Source organism: Bombina bombina, chromosome 5 (genome assembly GCF_027579735.1).
Source record: "Bombina bombina isolate aBomBom1 chromosome 5, aBomBom1.pri, whole genome shotgun sequence".
Classification (NCBI taxonomy): domain Eukaryota; kingdom Metazoa; phylum Chordata; class Amphibia; order Anura; family Bombinatoridae; genus Bombina; species Bombina bombina.
Genome location: NC_069503.1, coordinates 1,026,787,969 through 1,026,806,620, shown reverse-complemented (window position 1 = coordinate 1,026,806,620; position 18,652 = coordinate 1,026,787,969). Strand labels below are relative to the sequence as shown.

At 38.1% G+C, this 18,652-nt stretch overlaps 1 protein-coding gene across 2 annotated transcripts in view; it reads right to left on the bottom strand.

The window, feature by feature from the left end:
- Positions 1-624: 624 nt before the first annotated feature.
- EMC2 (ER membrane protein complex subunit 2) overlaps positions 625-18,652 on the bottom strand; it is a 224,939-nt gene continuing 206,911 nt past the window's right edge. For both annotated transcript variants that reach the window (XM_053715284.1, XM_053715286.1), the window contains one exon: positions 625-1,987. In XM_053715284.1, coding sequence (XP_053571259.1) covers positions 1,901-1,987 — 87 coding nt within the window. In that variant the 3' untranslated portion in view covers positions 625-1,900. The remainder of the gene's footprint in view (positions 1,988-18,652) is intronic.

Here is an 18,652-nt window from a genome sequence, read left to right as displayed (position 1 = left end):
TGATTTGTGGGTGTGGTGAGGGGTGTATTTATAGGCATTTTAAGGTTTGGGAAACTTTGCCCCTCCTGGTAGGAATGTATATCCCATACGTCACTAGCTCATGGACTCTTGTTAATTACATGAAAGAAAAGTAGACAAAGATCTACAGATGAACAAATTATTTTTACAATCTTGCATAGTTACGTTTAAATTCTACAGATACAACAGACAGGAGACACATTTACACCAATTATCCTTTAAAGGGACATGAGACCCACATTTTATCTTTCATGATTTAGAAAGAGAATGCAATTTTAATCATCTTTATAATTTACTTCCATTATATAATTTGTTTTATTCTCTTGATATTCTTTGCTGAAAAGCATATCTAGATATGCTCAGTAGCTGCTGATTGGTTGCTGCACATAGAAGCCTTGTGTGATTGGCTCACGATGTGCATTGCTTTTTATTCAACTAAGGATATCTAAAAAATGAAGCAAAATAAATAATAGAAGTAAATTGTAATGTTGTTTAAATTTCTATTCTCTATCTGAATCATGAAAGAAAGATTTTGGGTTTAGTGACCCTTTAAATGCAAACATTGTAATCATTGTCCCCCAGAGTTTTACTAATTATGACACAGTCTAATTTGTAAAGATTTTTATTTATTTTTACAATTATTAAACTGGGCATTAAAGCAGATAGTCATATTATAATAAATAATTCATTGTCTTAATCCGAAAAGCTTTATTCACTGTAAGTAAATATTAAAAGCATACATTTTTCTTATCTCTGTTGTCTGATTTACTAAGCACTTTTAGGATTCCTTTCCTAAGAACTTGTGCTGGCCAGTGACATTCCCGGTAAATTAACTTGATGTTAAAAGTAACTGAACCTCCCAGAGAGAAATGCTGCAGAAGCTGTCTCTTATAGTTTCTCTAGCATCAATGTGAAAGCGTTCGTAAATTTGTTTCCAAGCTTTCTGAAAACTCTTGTAGCAGAAGAAAAAAGGGGCAGTGAAATATTTTTTACTAATCTTTTTAAAATATCCCTGTTAAAATAATAAACTAAAAAGATAAAATATACATTTTTCTTTTACAATTAAACCAATTGTCGTAACTGCATGTAATTGACAACACTATAACGAAGGATATGCACATATACTGATCTAAAACTTAGAAGTTCCCAGTTTAGCACTGTTGATGGTTAGGCTGGGACACCCAGTGAGAGGGGCTGGGAAATCAGGAAGAGCAGACACTCCCCCCCCCCCCCCCCCCTACTGAAAAGACGCTTTAGACAAACAGGAGCAGCAGGAGTCTGTAGATCTGGGTCTACCTCTGACACTTTGGGCTTTGGCTAGGAGTCTGGAAATCAGCACAATGTTATTAAAAAATAAGCAAAACTATACATTGTTACAGATGGCTGTATAAATGGATCAGCTACAAAACATTTATATGCTTAGAAAAATCTAGTGTAGAATGTCCCTTTAAGCAGTGATCAGTTTCTAGTAAAGAAGACTGGTTAAATATATATTTTTTTAATTTCTCAAGGCAGTAATAGATACCATATTGATCCCCCAATAGGTAAATCTAACTTATAAAGCTGCAGCCAATGAAGAAAAATAATCCTTTTATTTAGAGGAAACACGCAGCATACTAAAATATGACTGTACATTGATTTTACTATGCACAAATAATATTTAGTTCTGAAAAAAATATGTTGGAGAGGTCAGTCAAAAAATGTACAATGGAATCATTCAAAATGCAAATTAAAAAAAAATCTGAAAAGAGATACATTGGCCATTATTACACAAGATGGAAGTTTATAACAATCTTTCTCAAGTTAACTTGAAACTACAGAGACATTTGATGAAATACACAATTAGATGTTTAGATGCAGCAATGATATAGTGTGGTAAAAGTTAAGACTGTGTAATCTGCAAGGTTTCCAGCATATCTTCAACAGCCTTTAGGGAATATGTATTCTCTTTCATACTGCGACCTGCAAACTAAGAAAAAAAAAAAAAGTATTATGAGAAGCGGCAGCATTATAAAAAATATTTAACATTTAAACTGAATATTAACATTTAGACTTAACATTAAACATAATATGGCATATATATATCCTATATAATAAAAGGCCATGTATGTTTGTCAGATGCAGTCATGCGCAGTAGAGACTGCGCAAGAACAAACATACCTGGCCTTGAGCAGCAGAGATGAGCGGCCGTAGTGGGAGGCGTGACCAGGTGTGTGCGCGCGAAGGGGGCGTGAGAGAGAGGGCAAAAGAGAGGGGAGAGAGGTGGAAGAGAGAGAAAAAGAGAGGGTAAAAGAGAGGGGGGAGAGCAAAAGAGGGGGAGAGAGGGCAAAAGAGAGGGGGGAGAGCAAAAGAGGGGGAGAGAGGGCAAAGGAGAGGGTGGAGAGCAAAAGAGAGAGAGGGGGGGGAGCAAAATAGAGGGGGGGAGAGCAAAAGAGAGGGGGGGGAGAGCAAAAGAGAGGGGGGGGAGAGCAAAAGAGAGGGGGGGGAGAGCAAAAGAGGGGGGGAGAGCAAAAGAGAGGGGGGGAGAGCAAAAGAGAGGGAGGGAGAGCAAAAGAGAGGGGGGGGAGAGCAAAAGAGAGGGGGGAGAGCAAAAGAGAGGGGGGAGAGCAAAAGAGAGGGGGGAGAGCAAAAGAAAGGGGGGAGAGCAAAAGAGACGGGGGAGAGCAAAAGAGAGGGGGGAGAGCAAAAAAGAGGGGGGAGAGCAAAAGAGAGGGGGGAGAGCAAAAGAGAGGGGGGGAGAGCAAAAGAGAGGGGGGGAGAGCAAAAGAGAGGGGGGAGAGCAAAAGAGAGGGGGAGAGCAAAAGAGAGGGGGGAGAGCAAAAGAGAGGGGGGGGAGAGCAAAAGAGAGGGAGGAGGGAGCAAAAGAGAGGGGGGAGGGAGCAAAAGAGAGGGGGGAGGGAGCAAAAGAGAGGGGGGAGGGAGCAAAAGAGAGGGGGGAGGGAGCAAAAGAAAGGGGGAGAGCAAAAAAGAGGGGGGAAAGAGAGAGCAAAAGAGAGGGGGGGAAAGAGAGAGCAAAAGAGGGGAGAGAGAGAGCAAGGGGTGGGACCGCTGTACTGCTTTAGGACTAGTTATATATATAAAATTGTTATCTTTATTTCTCCATATTATTTCAATAGACTTTTTAAACAGTGCTTTTTAAGATTTCAGCTATGCATTTCTTCTAGAATTGTGTTTATTTATGAAATAAGAGTATATAAAACTATTAATAAAAAGTGTGCATCATTAAAAATAACATCTCATTAGTTACTGCATCGTTTATTTTTATTGAGTAAACACAAAGGTTTTCATGAATGAATATATTATCCTTTTATTCATTCCACAATTTCAGATGAAATACATAGCTGAAAACCTAAATATCTAGCTAAAGCATTCATACACAATGCAAAACCTTTTATGTCAGTCATATTTCTTCATATCTTTTCGGCAGCAAGTTACTAAGTAAATGTACATGTCAATAGCTGAAGAGGGGCAGAGTAATATACAATACAAGTATTACAATTTTATATCTTGTACTTTTTATATTATTTGTTCATTAAGACTAAATTATTCATCTCCAATTACTAAAACCAACAACAATCATATTGTGACGCATACAAGTAGGTGACAAGTTGTTTAATTTTAAAAAATTATATATAGTTTCCCAGAAGAAAAAATAAAAAAGGAATACCTTAGACGCTCAATTTAAGAAGTTCAACTAATATACAGATTTACTCTGGGGTTCAGTAGTGTTGGGAAAGATTAACAATAAAGTACATCATTAAACCAAGATTTAATTTCCACTCATAAGTAAATAGTCAGGAAGAAATTAAGCCTGGCCAATTATATCTTCCTATAATTACACTTTCAATCAACTCTATTAGTGGAGTGCAAGGCTTTGAATTGAAAGCCGCTGAATACTCCATGCTGATTTTAAAATGAGTTTTCGAACGTCACTGACAACCTTCATCACTCACCAGTCTCTTTATACCAAATATATTAAGTAGTTAAATTGCTGTTGTCGTCAGTGAAAGGCACATTTTCAATAAACTAGCGGTAAACTATGGTTTTCTCTAGAGAATACAGCTGTAATTTGCTTTTAGTGAGGGAAACTATTTCTTAATTTAATGTGAACAGCTAAACACTTAATAAATTTTCAATATAATGGTTTATTTTCAGAACACTATTGCAGTTCTGCATATTACATGTTTGATTTATGACTTTTCTGTGGGGCTAACTTCATTTAGTTAGCTTTGCATGATGTGTGGGGAAGGATTAAGTGATCAAGCAGTATTCCACTGAGGCAGCATCAAGCTTTAAGAGCAGTTAAGCAACTTGTGACCTTAGACTAACCATAAGGATCAATCAGTTGCTGGGAACTCTTTAAATATAAACTGATATCATGCAAGTTATATTAATGTATTTGTTATAGTACCAGTAATATGCATAGCACAAAGCATGGAACCATTGTCACATCATTTTCTTTTTCCAGTCACCACAAACCAGCAAAGAGAATGACTGATGTTTAATATTTAAAACAGATCCAATAAATACAATGTGACTATTGATATTTTTGATTTTCTGGCACCCTGAAATACAGCTGTCATGTTCTTAATATATCTCAAGATGAGTAGCTAGGAAGTTTAAGGAACAGTAAAGTCAATATTAAAGGTTTGTTATTCAGATAGAGCACAACATTTTAAATAACTTTCCAATTTGCTTATATTATCTAATTTTCAGGTTTTTAATGTTTCATTATCTTGGTATCCTTTGTTGAAAAGCATACCTAGGTAGGATCAGGAGCAGCAATGCACAGGAACACTGGAAGCTAACTGCTGATTGGTGGCTGCACATATTTGCCTCTTGTCATTGGATCACCTGATGTGTTCAGCTAGCTCCTGGTAGTGTACTGCTATGTCTTCAACAAATGATACCAAGGAAATTAAGCAAATTTGAGAATAGATGTAAATTAGAAAGCTGTTCAAAACTGCAAGTTCTGTCTACAGTAAATCATGAAAATAAAATTTGGTAGTTTGTATCCCTTTAAATACTAAATACAACAGGAGCAAGTAAAATACTTAACCTAGATATTATGGTTTTATGTTGATGCTGCACAGCAAGACTGTTTTCCTTACACACACACACACACACACACATAAATATGTGTCAGAGAGAGTTGAGTGTTGGGATTTAAGTACATCAACTGTGATATCCGAGTATAATCCCTACACCATTGGTGCAACATGCAAAGCTGTAGAGGTCTCATATGAAAACAAGCAAAGGGGATCGCGTCCGATGCTGCAGTCATGAGACCTAAAACTTCCATGCACATAGCCACTGAAGGGAATGATAGAGACTGAAGGTTTAGACCAGCTAAAACCAACTTCATTCGTCTCTTGTCTGTTAGAGAGAGAGTCATGGACACTGAATCTATCTGGAAACCTAAAAAAGGTGACCCTTGTCTGAGGAATCAAGAAACTCTTTTGTAAATTGATCCTCCAACCATGTCTTTGAAGAAACCACTCTAGTTGTTTTGTGTGAGATTCTGCTAAAAGAAAAGATTGAGCTAGTACCAAGATATCGTCCAAATAAGGAAACACCGCAATACCCTGCTCTCTGATTACAGATAGAAGGGCACAGAGAACCTTAGAGAAAAATCTTAGAGCTGTCGCTAGGCCAAAAGAAAGAGCAACAAATTGCTAATGCTTGTCTAGAAAAGAGAATCTCCGAAAACGATAGTGGTCTGGATGAATCGGAATGTGAAGGTAAGCGTCCTGTAAGTCTATTGTGGGCATGAAATCACCTTGCTGAACAAAAGGCAGAATAGTCCATATAGTCACCATCTTGAAAGTTGGGACTCTAACAAAATGATTTAAAATTTTCAGATCCAGCATTGGTCTGAACAAATCTTCTTTCTTTGGGACAATGAACAGGTTTGTGCTGAGGAACTGGGACAATCACCCCTGAAAGCTCTAGGTCTGAAACACATTTCCGAAAGCCTGAGCCTTCACAGGGTTTGTTGGAACATAAGAAAGCATCTTCCCTTGGGAGGTCTTATTCTGAAACCTATTCGATACCCTTGGGAAACAATATCCTGAATCCACTGATTTTGAACAGAATCTGTCCAAATGTCTTGAATTAATTTCAATCTGCCCCCCACCAGTTGAACTGGTTTGAGGGCTGCACCTTCATGCAGTCTTAGGGGCTGGATTCTAAGAAAGCCTCTGCTATTTCTTTGGCATCCTCGTTAAAGCTTTTGTTTCTCAAGGCTTATTTTGGAGGCAGGGCAGGCTCTACCTTAGAGATTTACAGCTCATTCTACTAAGTTCAGTCGCCATTTCTTAAAGCTTCGGTTGATCAAATTTGCAAATCAGTAATTTGGTCTTCTTTGTATACTTTTATTGTTTTTACCATTTTGATGGAAAAGTTCTTCAGGCAGTTGTCTCAGTTTGATTTTACTACTTTTGATTTAAGTTTTTTTTTAAAGAAAAACTTAATTATTGTGTGGATTCAATTTCTCAGTGGAAATAGCTGTTGTTATTTTATACTTCCCTCTCTAGGGACTCTTTTGTGGACTTCCACATCTTGGGTATTTCTATCCCATACGTCACTAGCTCATGGACTCTTGCCAATTACATGAAAGAAAACATAATTTATGTAAGAACTTACCTGATAAATTAATTTCTTTCATATTGGCAAGAGTCCATGAGGCCCACCCTTTTTATGGTGGTTATCTTTTTTTTGTATAAAAGCACAATTATATTTCCAGTTCCTCTTTTTGTATGCTTTTTTTTTTACTCCTTTTTGTTATCACCTCACTACTTGGCTATTTGTTAAACTGAGTTGTGGGTGTGGTGGGAGGTGTATTTATAGGCATTTGAGGTTTGGGAAACTTTGCCCTCACATGGTAGGAATGTATATCCCTTACGTCACTAGCTCATGGACTCTTGCCAATATGAAAGAAATTAATCAGGTAAGTTCCTAAATAAATTATGTTTTTCTGTTTCATATCCCTTTAAATTCGAAATAATGGTTTCTTATAAGGCTTGGATTTATTCCAATTCGGAGATGGTCTCTCATTAGAGCCAGAGGCCTTAGGGGAAGGAGAGGTTTTTTTGTTCTCTATTCTGACGAAAGGAACGAAAACGATTGGGAGCTTTAAACTTACCCTTAGATTTCTTATCTTGGGGCAGAAAAACTCCCTTTCCCCCAGTGACAGTGGATATAATAGAATCCAATTGAGAACCAAATAAATTATTACCCTGAAATGATAGAGATAGTAATCTCGATTTAGACACCATGTCAGCATTCCAAGATTTAAGCTTCTCTGGAACCAGAAAAACAAATATACTAGAAGTCTTCTGAAATCCTAGTAACCTCGATATAGAATTATAAAGCTCTTACCCAATCCAAAGGATTTAAAGAACTCTCAAAGACTCTTGCCAATATGAAAGAAATGAATTTATCAGGTAAGTTCTTACATAAATTATGTTTTCTTTCATGTAATTGGAAAGAGTCCATGAGCTAGTGAAGTATGGGATATCAAATACCCAAGATGAGGTTGATAACACCAAGGAAGTGTCAGTGCATTCACTGCTTCTGCCTGAGAATCCCTGGACCTGGACAGGTATCTGGGAAGTTTCTTGTTTAGATGAGAAGCCATCAAATCGATTTCTGGAAGACCCCACATCTGAACAATCTGAGTAATCACATCCGGATGGAGAGACCACTCCCCTGGATGTAAAGTCTGACGGCTGAGATAATACGCCTCCCAATTGTCTACACCTGGGATATGAACCGCAGAAATTACACAGGAGCTGGATCCGTCCAAACAAGTATCTGAGATACTTCTTTCATAGCTTGGGGACTGTGAGTCACACCCTGATGATTGACATATGCCACCGTTGTAATATTGTCTGTCTGAAAACAAATGTACGGTTCTCTCTTTAACAGAGGCCAAAACTGAAGAGCTCTGAGAATTGCACGGAGTTCTAAAATATTGATTGGTAATCTCGCCTCTAGAGATTTCCAAACCACTTGTGCTGTCAGAGATCCCCAGACAGCTCCCCAACCTGAAAGACTCGCATCTGTTGTGATTACAGTCCAGGTCGGCCGAACAAAAGAGGCCCCTTGAACTAAACGCTGGTGATTTAACAACCACGTCAGAGAGTGTCGAACATTGGGATTTAAGGATATTAACTGTGATATCTTTGTATAATCCCGGCACCATTGATTCAGCATACAAAGCTGGAGAGGTCTCATGTGAAAACGAGCAAAAGGAATCGCGTCCGATGCTGCAGTCATGAGGCCTAAAACTTCTATGACAGACTGAAGGTGCCGACATGCTGCAACCAATTTCAAACGTCTCTTGTCTGTTAGAGACAAAGTCATGGACACTGAATCTATCCGGAAACCTAAAAAGGTGACCCTTGTCTGAGGAATCAAGAAACTTTTTGGTAAATTGATCCTCCAACCATGTTTTCGAAGAAACAACACTAGTTGATTTGTGTGAGATTCTGCAGAACGTAAAGACTTTGCTAGTACCAAGATATCGTCCAAATAAGGAAACACAGCAATACCCTGTTTTCTGATTACAGAGAGTAGGGCACCCAGAACCTTTGAAAAGATTCTTGGAGCTATTGCTAGGCCAAATGGAAGAGCAACAAATTGGTAATGCTTGTCTAGAAAAGAGAATCTCAGGAACTGATAATGTTCTGGATGAATTGGAATATGAAGGTAAGCATCCTGCAAGTCTATTGTAGACATATAATGTCCTTGCTGAACAAAAGGCAGAATAGTCCTTATAGTCATAGTTGAAAGTTGGTACTCTTACATAACGATTCAAAATTTTCAGATCCAGAACTGGTCTGAATGAATTTTCTTTCTTTGGGACAATGAATAGATTTGAATAAAACCCCAGACCTTGTTCCTGAAAAGGAACCGGCATGATTACCCCTGAAACCTCCAGGTCTGAAACACACTTCAGGAAAGCCTGAGCTTTTACTGGATTTACTGGGATGCATGAGAGAAAAAAATCTTCTCACAGGAGGTCTTACTCTGAATCCTATTCAGTACCCCTGAGAGACAATGCTCTGAATACATTGATTTTGGACAGAATTTGTCCAAACATCCTTGAAAAACCTTAATCTGCCCCCTACCAGCTGAGCTGGAATGAGGGCCGCACCTTCATGCGGACTTAGGGGCTGACTTAGGTTTCTTAAAAGGCTTGGATTTATTCCAATTTGAGGAAGGCTTCCAATTGGAAACAGTTTCCTTGGGGGAAGGATTAGGTTTGTGTTCCTTATTTTGACGAAAGGAACGAAAACGATTAGAAGCCTTAGATTTACTCTTAGGTTTTTTTATCCTGAGGCAAAAGAACTCCCTTCCCTCCAGTAACAGTAGAAATAATAAAATCCAACTGAGAACCAAATAAATTACCTTGAAAAGAGATAGTAATCTAGACTTAGATGTCATATCAGCATTCCAAGATTTAAGCCACAAAGCTCTTCTAGCTAAAATAGCTAAAGACATGGATCTAACATCAATTTTGATAATATCAAAAATTGCATCACAAATAAAATGATTAGCATGCTGTAGTAAACGAACAATGCTATATAAGTCAGAATCCAATTCTTGTTGCGCTAAATTCTCCGACCAAAAAGTTGAAGCAGCTGCAACATCAGCCAAAGAAATCGCAGGCCTAAGAAGATGACCTGAATATAAATAGGCTTTCCTTAGATAAGATTCAAGCTTCCTATCTAAAGGATCTTTAAAGGAAGTACGATCTTCCATAGGAATAGTGGTTCGTTTAGCAAGAGTAGAAATAGCCCCATCAACTTTGGGGATCTTTTCCCAAAACTCTATTGAAATTGCTGGTAAAGGATACAATTTTTTAAACCTTGCAGAAGGATTAAAAGGAGTACCTCTAGAGTAACCACAGGAGGTTTAAAAACAGAATTTAAACGTTTACTGGTTCTAATATCAAGAGGACTAGCTTCCTCTAACCAAAGTAATTAACAATTCTTTTAACAAAGAACACAAATACTCCATTTTAAATAAATAAGTAGATTTGTCAGTGTCAATATCTGAGGAAGGATCTTCTGAATCAGATAGATCCTCTTTAGAGGTGGATAATTCATTATGTTGTCGGTCATTTGAAATTTCATCAACTTTATGAGAAGTTTTAAAAGGCCTCTTACGCTTATTAGAAGGCGGAAATGCAGACAAAGCCTTCTAAATAGAATCAGTAACAAATTCTTTAAAATTCATAGGCATATAATGTACATAAGAAATTGAAGGAACTGCAACCGGCAATGTACTATTACTGATGGACACACTATCTGCATGTAAAAGTTTATCATGGCAACTAATACAAATGACATTAGGAGATATAATCTCCACAATTTTACAACAAATGCACTTAGCTTTGGTAGAACTGATGTCAGGTAGCAAAGTTCCAACAGATACTTCTGAGGCAGGATCAGATTGAGACATCTTGCAGTATGTAAAAGAAAAAACAACATATAAAACAAAATTATCAATTTCCTTATATGACAGTTTCAGGAATAGAAAAAAATGCAAATAGCATAGCCCTCTGACATAGAAAAAAGCAAGAGGCAAACAGCAATGGGGCAAATAAATGAAAAAAGTTTGGCGCCAAGTATGACGCAAAATGTAACTTAAATTTTTTTTTGCCGCCAACCATGTTCAGAAATGACACACTTGCGTCACTAACGACGCAACCCTGTGTGAAAGCTCTGCGTCAATTACGACGCAATAAAGTGTAGCATTTGGCGCACCCGTGAGCCTAAGTCAGCCAGCAATTTGAAACAAAGAAGTCAATTGAAATTGAAAAAAAGACTAAAGCCCAGGTAAGAAAAAAATATTTCCTAATATTATCTTTCCCCAAATATGATACTGACAATCTGCAAAAGGAAATACATGAGCCTGACTCATGGCAAATATAAGTACAATACATATATTTAGAACTTTATATAAATGCATAAAGTGCCAAAACCATAGCTGAGGTGTCTTAATAAAAACATACTTACCCAAAGACACTTATCCACATATAGCAGATAGCCAAACCAGTACTGAAACAGTTATCAGTAGAGGTAATGGTATATGAGAGTATATCGTTGATCTAAAAAGGGAGGTAGGAGATGAATCTCTACGACCGATAACAGAGAACCTATGAAAAAGACCCCTGTTAGGAAAATCATTGCATTCAATAGGTGATACTCTCCACGTCCCTCTGACATTCACTGTACTCTGAGAGGAATCGGGCTTCAAAATGTTGAGAAGCGCATGTCAATGTAGAAATCTTAGCACAAACTTACTTCACCACCTCCATAGGGGGTAAAGTTTGTAAAACTGAATTGTGGGTGTGGTGAGGGGTGTATTTATAGGCATTTTGAGGTTTGGGAAACTTTGCCCCTCCTGGTAGGATTGTATATCCCATACGTCAATAGCTCATGGACTCTTGCCAATTACATGAAAGAAATATACACACACATATATATATATATATATATATATAAATATTTAAAAAATATAACAAAAAACACAACACACAGATAAATATTACATTTGATATTGCTCTCTTAACCTGCTATTTAAAGAGACATTAAACCGTTGTGAGATTGTAATACTTTATCTGTAAAAACTGTGGTACTCAAAATAGCTGACTCAAAACTTCACAAGTCAAACACTGCTGTATTCTAGTCTTGTAACCAATTTATGCCTCTGCCTAAAAGGAATCAGCGCATATAAAATAAGGAAAACCTATGTTACAACACACTATTTTATATATATAATTTTTATTTTTTAAATACATCTGCATAGTATTCTTAGACAAAACTTTGCTGTCCATTTAACTAAGCCAATGATGAGGATTAGCAAAACTGCTACTAATCTGCAGCATTTAGTTTTTTACTAGTCAAAGTATAGTGGCTTGGCTAAAATAAGAGATAGCTGTATGACACATCTAGAGTAACATCTAGGTACATCAATCATATTACCAGAAACATTTACTATCACTATATGGGCAGAAGTATGTAGACACCCCTACTAATTAATGAGTTTAGGTGTTTCAGACGCACACATTGCTATAAGATGCATAAAATCCAGCACATAGCCATAAAACCTCCATATACAAGCACTGGCAGTATAATGGATTGTACTAAAAAACTCAGTAACTTAAAAACATGGCACTTTTGACACAATTTTTGCCCTACTAGATCTGCCCTCGTCAACTGTAAGTGCTATGGTTGTGACATGGAAGCACCTAGAAGCAGCAACAGCCCAGCTGCAAACTCCCAGAGCAGGGCTGCCGAGTGTTGAATGGCGTAACATATATAAATCGCCCATCTGTTGCATTACTCACTACAGAGGTCCCGTACTGACTCTAGAAGCAACATCAACACAAGAACGGTGCTTCAGGAGCTTCAAGAATAGGGTTTACATGACCGAGCAGCTGTATACAAGCCTCACATCAAAATTATCCGTGACAAGTAACAGCTGGGGGGGAGCAAAGTGCAATTCTGAAGCAGCAACCAAAACATATATACCAATATATTGTCTGATGGAAGAATCTGAGCGTGTTCCTGTGCACAAAGTGAGGATCATGAAGAAATGGTTTGACAAGTTTTTTGGCATCTCCAACAAGTTCATACAGGTGTGATTATTAGATAATTACCTACTGTTATAATCATGCATTTATATTAATAACAGTGAGACCAACAGTATTAAACATATATATTGCATCAACTTTGCTAAAATATTGCATCTGTGTTGTATGGTGCTTAATATGGAGAGACAGATAAGTACCTTTCAACTTTATCTGTTAAGCATCTTTTTTAATACAGTAATTGTTAAATTTACTGCATATGCATTTACATTGAAACTTGTTTGGTTTAATTCCTCTGAAAATCCTCACATACGCTATAATTTGATAAAAGAAATAAAACAAAAAATCTTTGGACAGAGATATAGAATAGTTTATATTTCCACCTTAAAACGGATAAATTAAACTGCGCCTGGTCAAATTGAGAACAAAATGTCTTTTCTTCTGCCTCTCCACTTCCATTCCCAGCTAAACAGGAACGGTTTTAATCTGATGATTTGGGAGTTCCAATTCCTTCAAGAAACAGCTTTGATAAAAAGGCAATATTTAATGCCTGGGAATCTTTTGATAAAATCACTGAAGCTTTTTGAAGAAATGAGGTCAAATTTCTGCTCTCTGAGTAAACATGAAAAAGATAATGCTAAATAAAAATATTAAAAAGATTAGAGAATAACTCAAGAATAATACAAACTTTACATGATTAATTGCCTTATAATACAAGAAGGGCATATTTCCACACAGTATAATTAAAGCCTTTGCATGTCCATATAGATTATATAATGACCCAATGTTGGTAATAGCATTAGTTCAGGTTCGTCAGATTGTTCAATGCTAGACACAGTTTTTCAGGTCCTTGTAATTATGAATTGCTTGAAAGAATTTAATTTGTTTGGGCCACCTCCAAAAAAATAAGTATTTTTTGGATTTATTAAGTGATGAAAAAAAAATCCAAAAACAAATTTATGCTTAAAAAAGTTTCTTTAAAGAGTCCACAAAACATTGCATGTAGGAATTGCACTCCAGACCACTTAGAGGAGGTAAAAACACACCAACATGCTTAAAACCCTCCCACTTTCCCTCAATTCTTAGTCAGAAATAGCCAATTGAGGAACTCGAGACAGGAAGAATAATCCTAGAGGAGGAGGTTTTGATCAAAATCGTTTTAAAGCTTGAGTAGACCTCAATCAAAACCTCCTGAAAAATATCACCTTCATGCTGGAGTGGACTTCTTAAAATGCTAGCTTCTAGACCAAGAAGGGTTGGGCTTCTAGAAAGTTTTAGGGAGCCTGATTTCTGGGCACATCCTGCAGATCGAAGCTTACCCTGAGGATTTTTATCCTGTGACAAAAATACTCCCCAACTCCCAGTAACAGTGTCAATAATAGCATCAAGTCCTGGTCTATACAGGAGTTTACCCTGAAAAGGTAAGAGAGCCTGCATTTAGAGACCATGTCAGCATACCAAGACTTGAGCCATAAATCTCACCTTGCCAAAACAGCTAAAGCTGTTTTCTTTACATTAATGATAGAAAAATATAAAGCAGAGAAGAGCAGCTTCAATTCAAATACAATTATTTACACATTTATCGTGTGTGCAATACAAATTTCTACTTACTAGATAAAAAAAGACAAAACAACTTTAAAAAAAAGAGAAAGTCCCTATGGTGTACTCTGACATCTAGTTCTTCCAGATGTAATACACTACAGAGTAAAAAATCTTTTTAGCAACTGAAATGTTCCGTTTTCCCCTGGTCCTGCTGAATACATTACAAGATTACTGGATTTGTCTCCTTGGGACGAAGACTACGCGTTTCGGCCATGTACCATGTAGATTTTATCAAGAGGATATTCTTTACATTAATGCAAGCCATCTCTACAGCTGCATCACAAATAAAGCTGTTAGCAGTTTTCATGACCTTCAAACAATGCTAGATCTTTTCAAGAGTAGTTCTCTACTCACATAAAACCACAGCATCCCCTAATGAAGCGGATGTAATGTAAAATGCAACCTTGTTGGGGTTTTCTTTCTTTTCTTTTTTTTTTTTTAACTGCTCACATGTATTGCCACTATTTAAAGGGACATGAACCCCAAAACTTTTCTATCATGATTCAGATACAGCATGTGATTATAAACAACTTTCTGATTTACTTTATCAAATTTCTATTGGTATCCTTTGTTGAAGAAGTTGCTATGCATTACTGTGAGCTAGCTGAACACATCTGGTGAACCAATGACAACAGGCATGTATGTTCAGCCACAAATCAGCAGCTAGCTTCCAGTAATGCATTGCTGCACCTGAGCCTACTTATTTTTTTCAACTTAGGATACCAAAAGAATAAAGAAAATTAAATATGACGTAAATTGGAACGTTGTTTAAATGATGTGCTCTGTCTGAATCATTAACACTTAAGTAATAATTAACCTTGATAGAGCACACAATTTTAAACAACTGTCTTATTCACTTTCATTATCAAAATAGGCATCTCTTAATTTACACACTTTAAAACACAGGCTCCTACTGAGCATGTGCAATAACTCTGAGAATATACTAATATGCATTTTATGATTAGCTGATGGCTGTCACATGATGCAGGGAGAGGAAAAATAGAACTCATTTTAAAATTGTAGTGCTTTTGCATTTTCTTTTTATTATACAATTACTGCATATGTAACTGTGTTAAGTGATTCTTAAAGGGACACTGAACCCACATTTTTCTTTCATGATTCAGATAGAGCATTCAATTTTAAACAACTTTTTAATTTACTCCTACTTTCAATTTTTCTTCGTTCTCTTGTTATCTTTATTTAAAAAAGCAGGAATGTAAGCTTACGAGCCTGCCCATTTTTGGTTCAGCAGCTAGGTTGTACTTGCTGATTGGTGGCTAAATGGTATTCACCAATCAGCAAGCACTATCCAGAGTGCTGAACCAAAAATGGGCCGGCTTGTTAGCTTACGTTCCTGCTTTTTCAAATAAAGATAGCAAGAACACGAAGAAAAATGAATAGGAGTAAATGAAAAAGTTGCTTAAAATTGCATGCTCTATCTGAATAGTGAAAGAAAAAATTTGGGTTCAGTATCCCTTTAACATTTTTAAAACAAACTAAGATTCTTTTTTACTGCAATTATTTATCAATGGTCATGATTTGCCTTATTTCGAGGAGCCAACTTGGGCTTTAGTCCACAGATAAGGCTAGCCCCGGCTACCATGTTAGAATGCAGTGTATTGTTTTGCAGTTGTTATCTGATAAAACCAATTAGGGACATATATGCAGCAGAGCTAGCTTTTAGAAGTCAGCAGGCTACGTTCTAGGCATTAGAAAGTGCTCAGTTTTCAGAGCTAAATTACTAGAAAAGGGGGCAAAATAAATAATGAAAGTATATTGCAATGTTATTTCATTATACATAGCTACACATGCTATATACAAATCTGAAGGTGTTTACTGTACCTTTAAGTGAATAACCTTAATGACTTTCTAATACTTTTTTGGTGTGGAAACCCTGACAAAAGGAATAGGATAAGATGAAGTAGGTTAGACATTCATGGGGAAGCATAAAAGGCAAATGAACTTAATATAAGACTCCTTTCTGAATATTTATCACAACAAAATAAAAACAATTTGATTCCTTTGCTGCCCTCCAAAGGAACGGCAATACACCTGGCAAGAATGGATACAGCTGCATCCCCCTAGGAATAGTTTCCCATACCTCTGTATTTGCAGAAGAAAGATGGAATATAATTCTGAACTTGGCAGACACAATAAAATTAACTATAAGTATATGCCATTACTTGGAAATCAGAAAAGAAATGGAGTCAGGCACACAAAAATGGATGCCTGTTTGGGGGCATCCTTCAAATATTCGTCTTTTTTTAAATGCTTGTTTGTCTCTAGCAGAAAAAAACAAAATTATGCTTACCTGATAATTTCCTTTTCTTCTGATGGAAAGAGTCTACAGCAGCATTCATTACTTTTGGGAATTAAGAACCTGGCCACCAGGAGAAGGCAAAGACACCCCAGCCAAAGGTTTAAATACTCCTCCCACTCCCCTCATCCCCCAGTCATACTGCCGAGGAACAAGGAACAGTAGAAGAAATATCAGGGTGAAAAGGTGCCAGAAGAATAGAAGGACGCCCCACAGAGAATTACAGGTGGGGTGCTGTGGACTCTTTCCATCAGAAGAAAAGGAAATTATCAGGTGCGCATAATTTATGTTTTTCTTCTTAAATTGAAAGAGTCACCAGCAGCATTCATTAGTTTTGGGAAATTAATACCCAAGCTAAAGAGGACACTGAATGCCAAGACGGGAGGGTACATAGGCGGCACTAACTTAGGGCACCAGACCTGAACCACAATCCAATAAAAAAATCTTGCTTCAACGAAGCCGAGAAAAATTTGAAGAAAGCCCCCTTGACACCGACTCGCAGCCAGCCAGTACAGAGCCAAACAAGAGACCGCGAACGGACTCTACTAAGCCAACAATCCTCGCCCCGACAAACGGTTCCTCCAATCACCCCTCAGATGAAGGTGAAAACAAACCAAAGCCCCAAGGGGACAAGGCAAAGAAACCAAGGAAACCAAAAGGTTCCTTTAGTATGACAGAAACACTTCAAGTGTTTGAGGGCCCAGCTCACAGAGCCCAAAATGGATCCAAACAGAGAATTAGGAGAAGCGAAAACCGGAATAATCCAGACATGGATCCAACATCCTGCAAGCATGGACATAACAGAAGATGCAAAGACCTGCGCCCGCCCTTAGAATACAAAGTATTCAACCATGAGATGTGTAATAGACCCAGGGAAAAACCTCAAGATCAAGAACGCAGAGTCCCTAACAGGACTACACCAAAGAAGCTTGCAAGGAAAATAAGAAGCAGTCCTCAGAAAGTGGACCACATAAAAACAGTCCCTCAACAGAGGGCACTTTCACGGCAACCTAAGCTGCCTAACCTGCACACAGGCCCCTAAAGAGGGAACACAAGCCTCCATCAAGGCCTCCCAAGAAGGGGAGTATACCCTTAGAACCCGAAGGTAGAGTAAACCATCTCCAGTGAAGAAACAAGGAGAAAGGAGAAACCATCTCCCAGCCAACCAAGCTCTCACAGACAAGGGATACCGCGATCCCTAGACCGCCCGGAGAGTCCGACCTGCAGACCCATACCTAGCTGGGCCAACCCAGCCACAAAAATCCAGTACAGGAACAAAAAGAATCCCGAAACTGATACCGGAACGAGCAAAGAAATGGAATAACCATCCCACCAGACTCTGACCACAGATAAGGCCATAGACCGATAAGAATCTATCAAAACAAGCCCACAATCTGCATGGAACTGGGAAGGCCCCAGGCGGACTACACCCACCTTATGCCTCCCGACCCAGAGAAGTCCTAAGCAAAAAAGGACCTCATCTCCATAGGACGGAGAAAAGTCCCTATGAAAAAGGGAAGAAACCGGAAAGGACAACAAATGCCCTGAAGGCCTGAAGCCACTGGCTAAGTGGGTATAGAAACCCCAACGCAAATATCCTAGAAGAGGAACCCCTTACAAGTCACATGCCAAACAGAGGAACAGCCAACCCACTCACCTGCTGAGCAGAGAATCCATGGGTACACTGGCAACTGACCAGGGGAATGCAGCCTTAAGGTGCACCAAAAATTTGAAACCCAACGCCAGCAGCTAGGTAAGAACCCACACACAAAAGGCGCAAGCCACCCAGGAAACCCCTAGATGACATGGGATACTCCGCTAAGGAGCAATAAATATACTGAAAACCAGGCCAAATCTGACCCGGTCAGGTAGATAGAGCAAGGACACAGTCCAAGTTCCCACTACCGTGGACACCCCGACCAACCCTGAGATCCAGGAATCCAAAACAACCCAAAACTGGGTCAGAAAAAAGGAGCGAAGCCCCAGAAGCAGAAATCTCAGGTGAAAAAATAGGTCTGGGCTTCTAATAGTTCAGGCAATCTTACCCTAGAACTAAATACCCCAACTGGCCAAAAGCCAGACAAAAAAAAGGAATGGGCACATATCCAGAG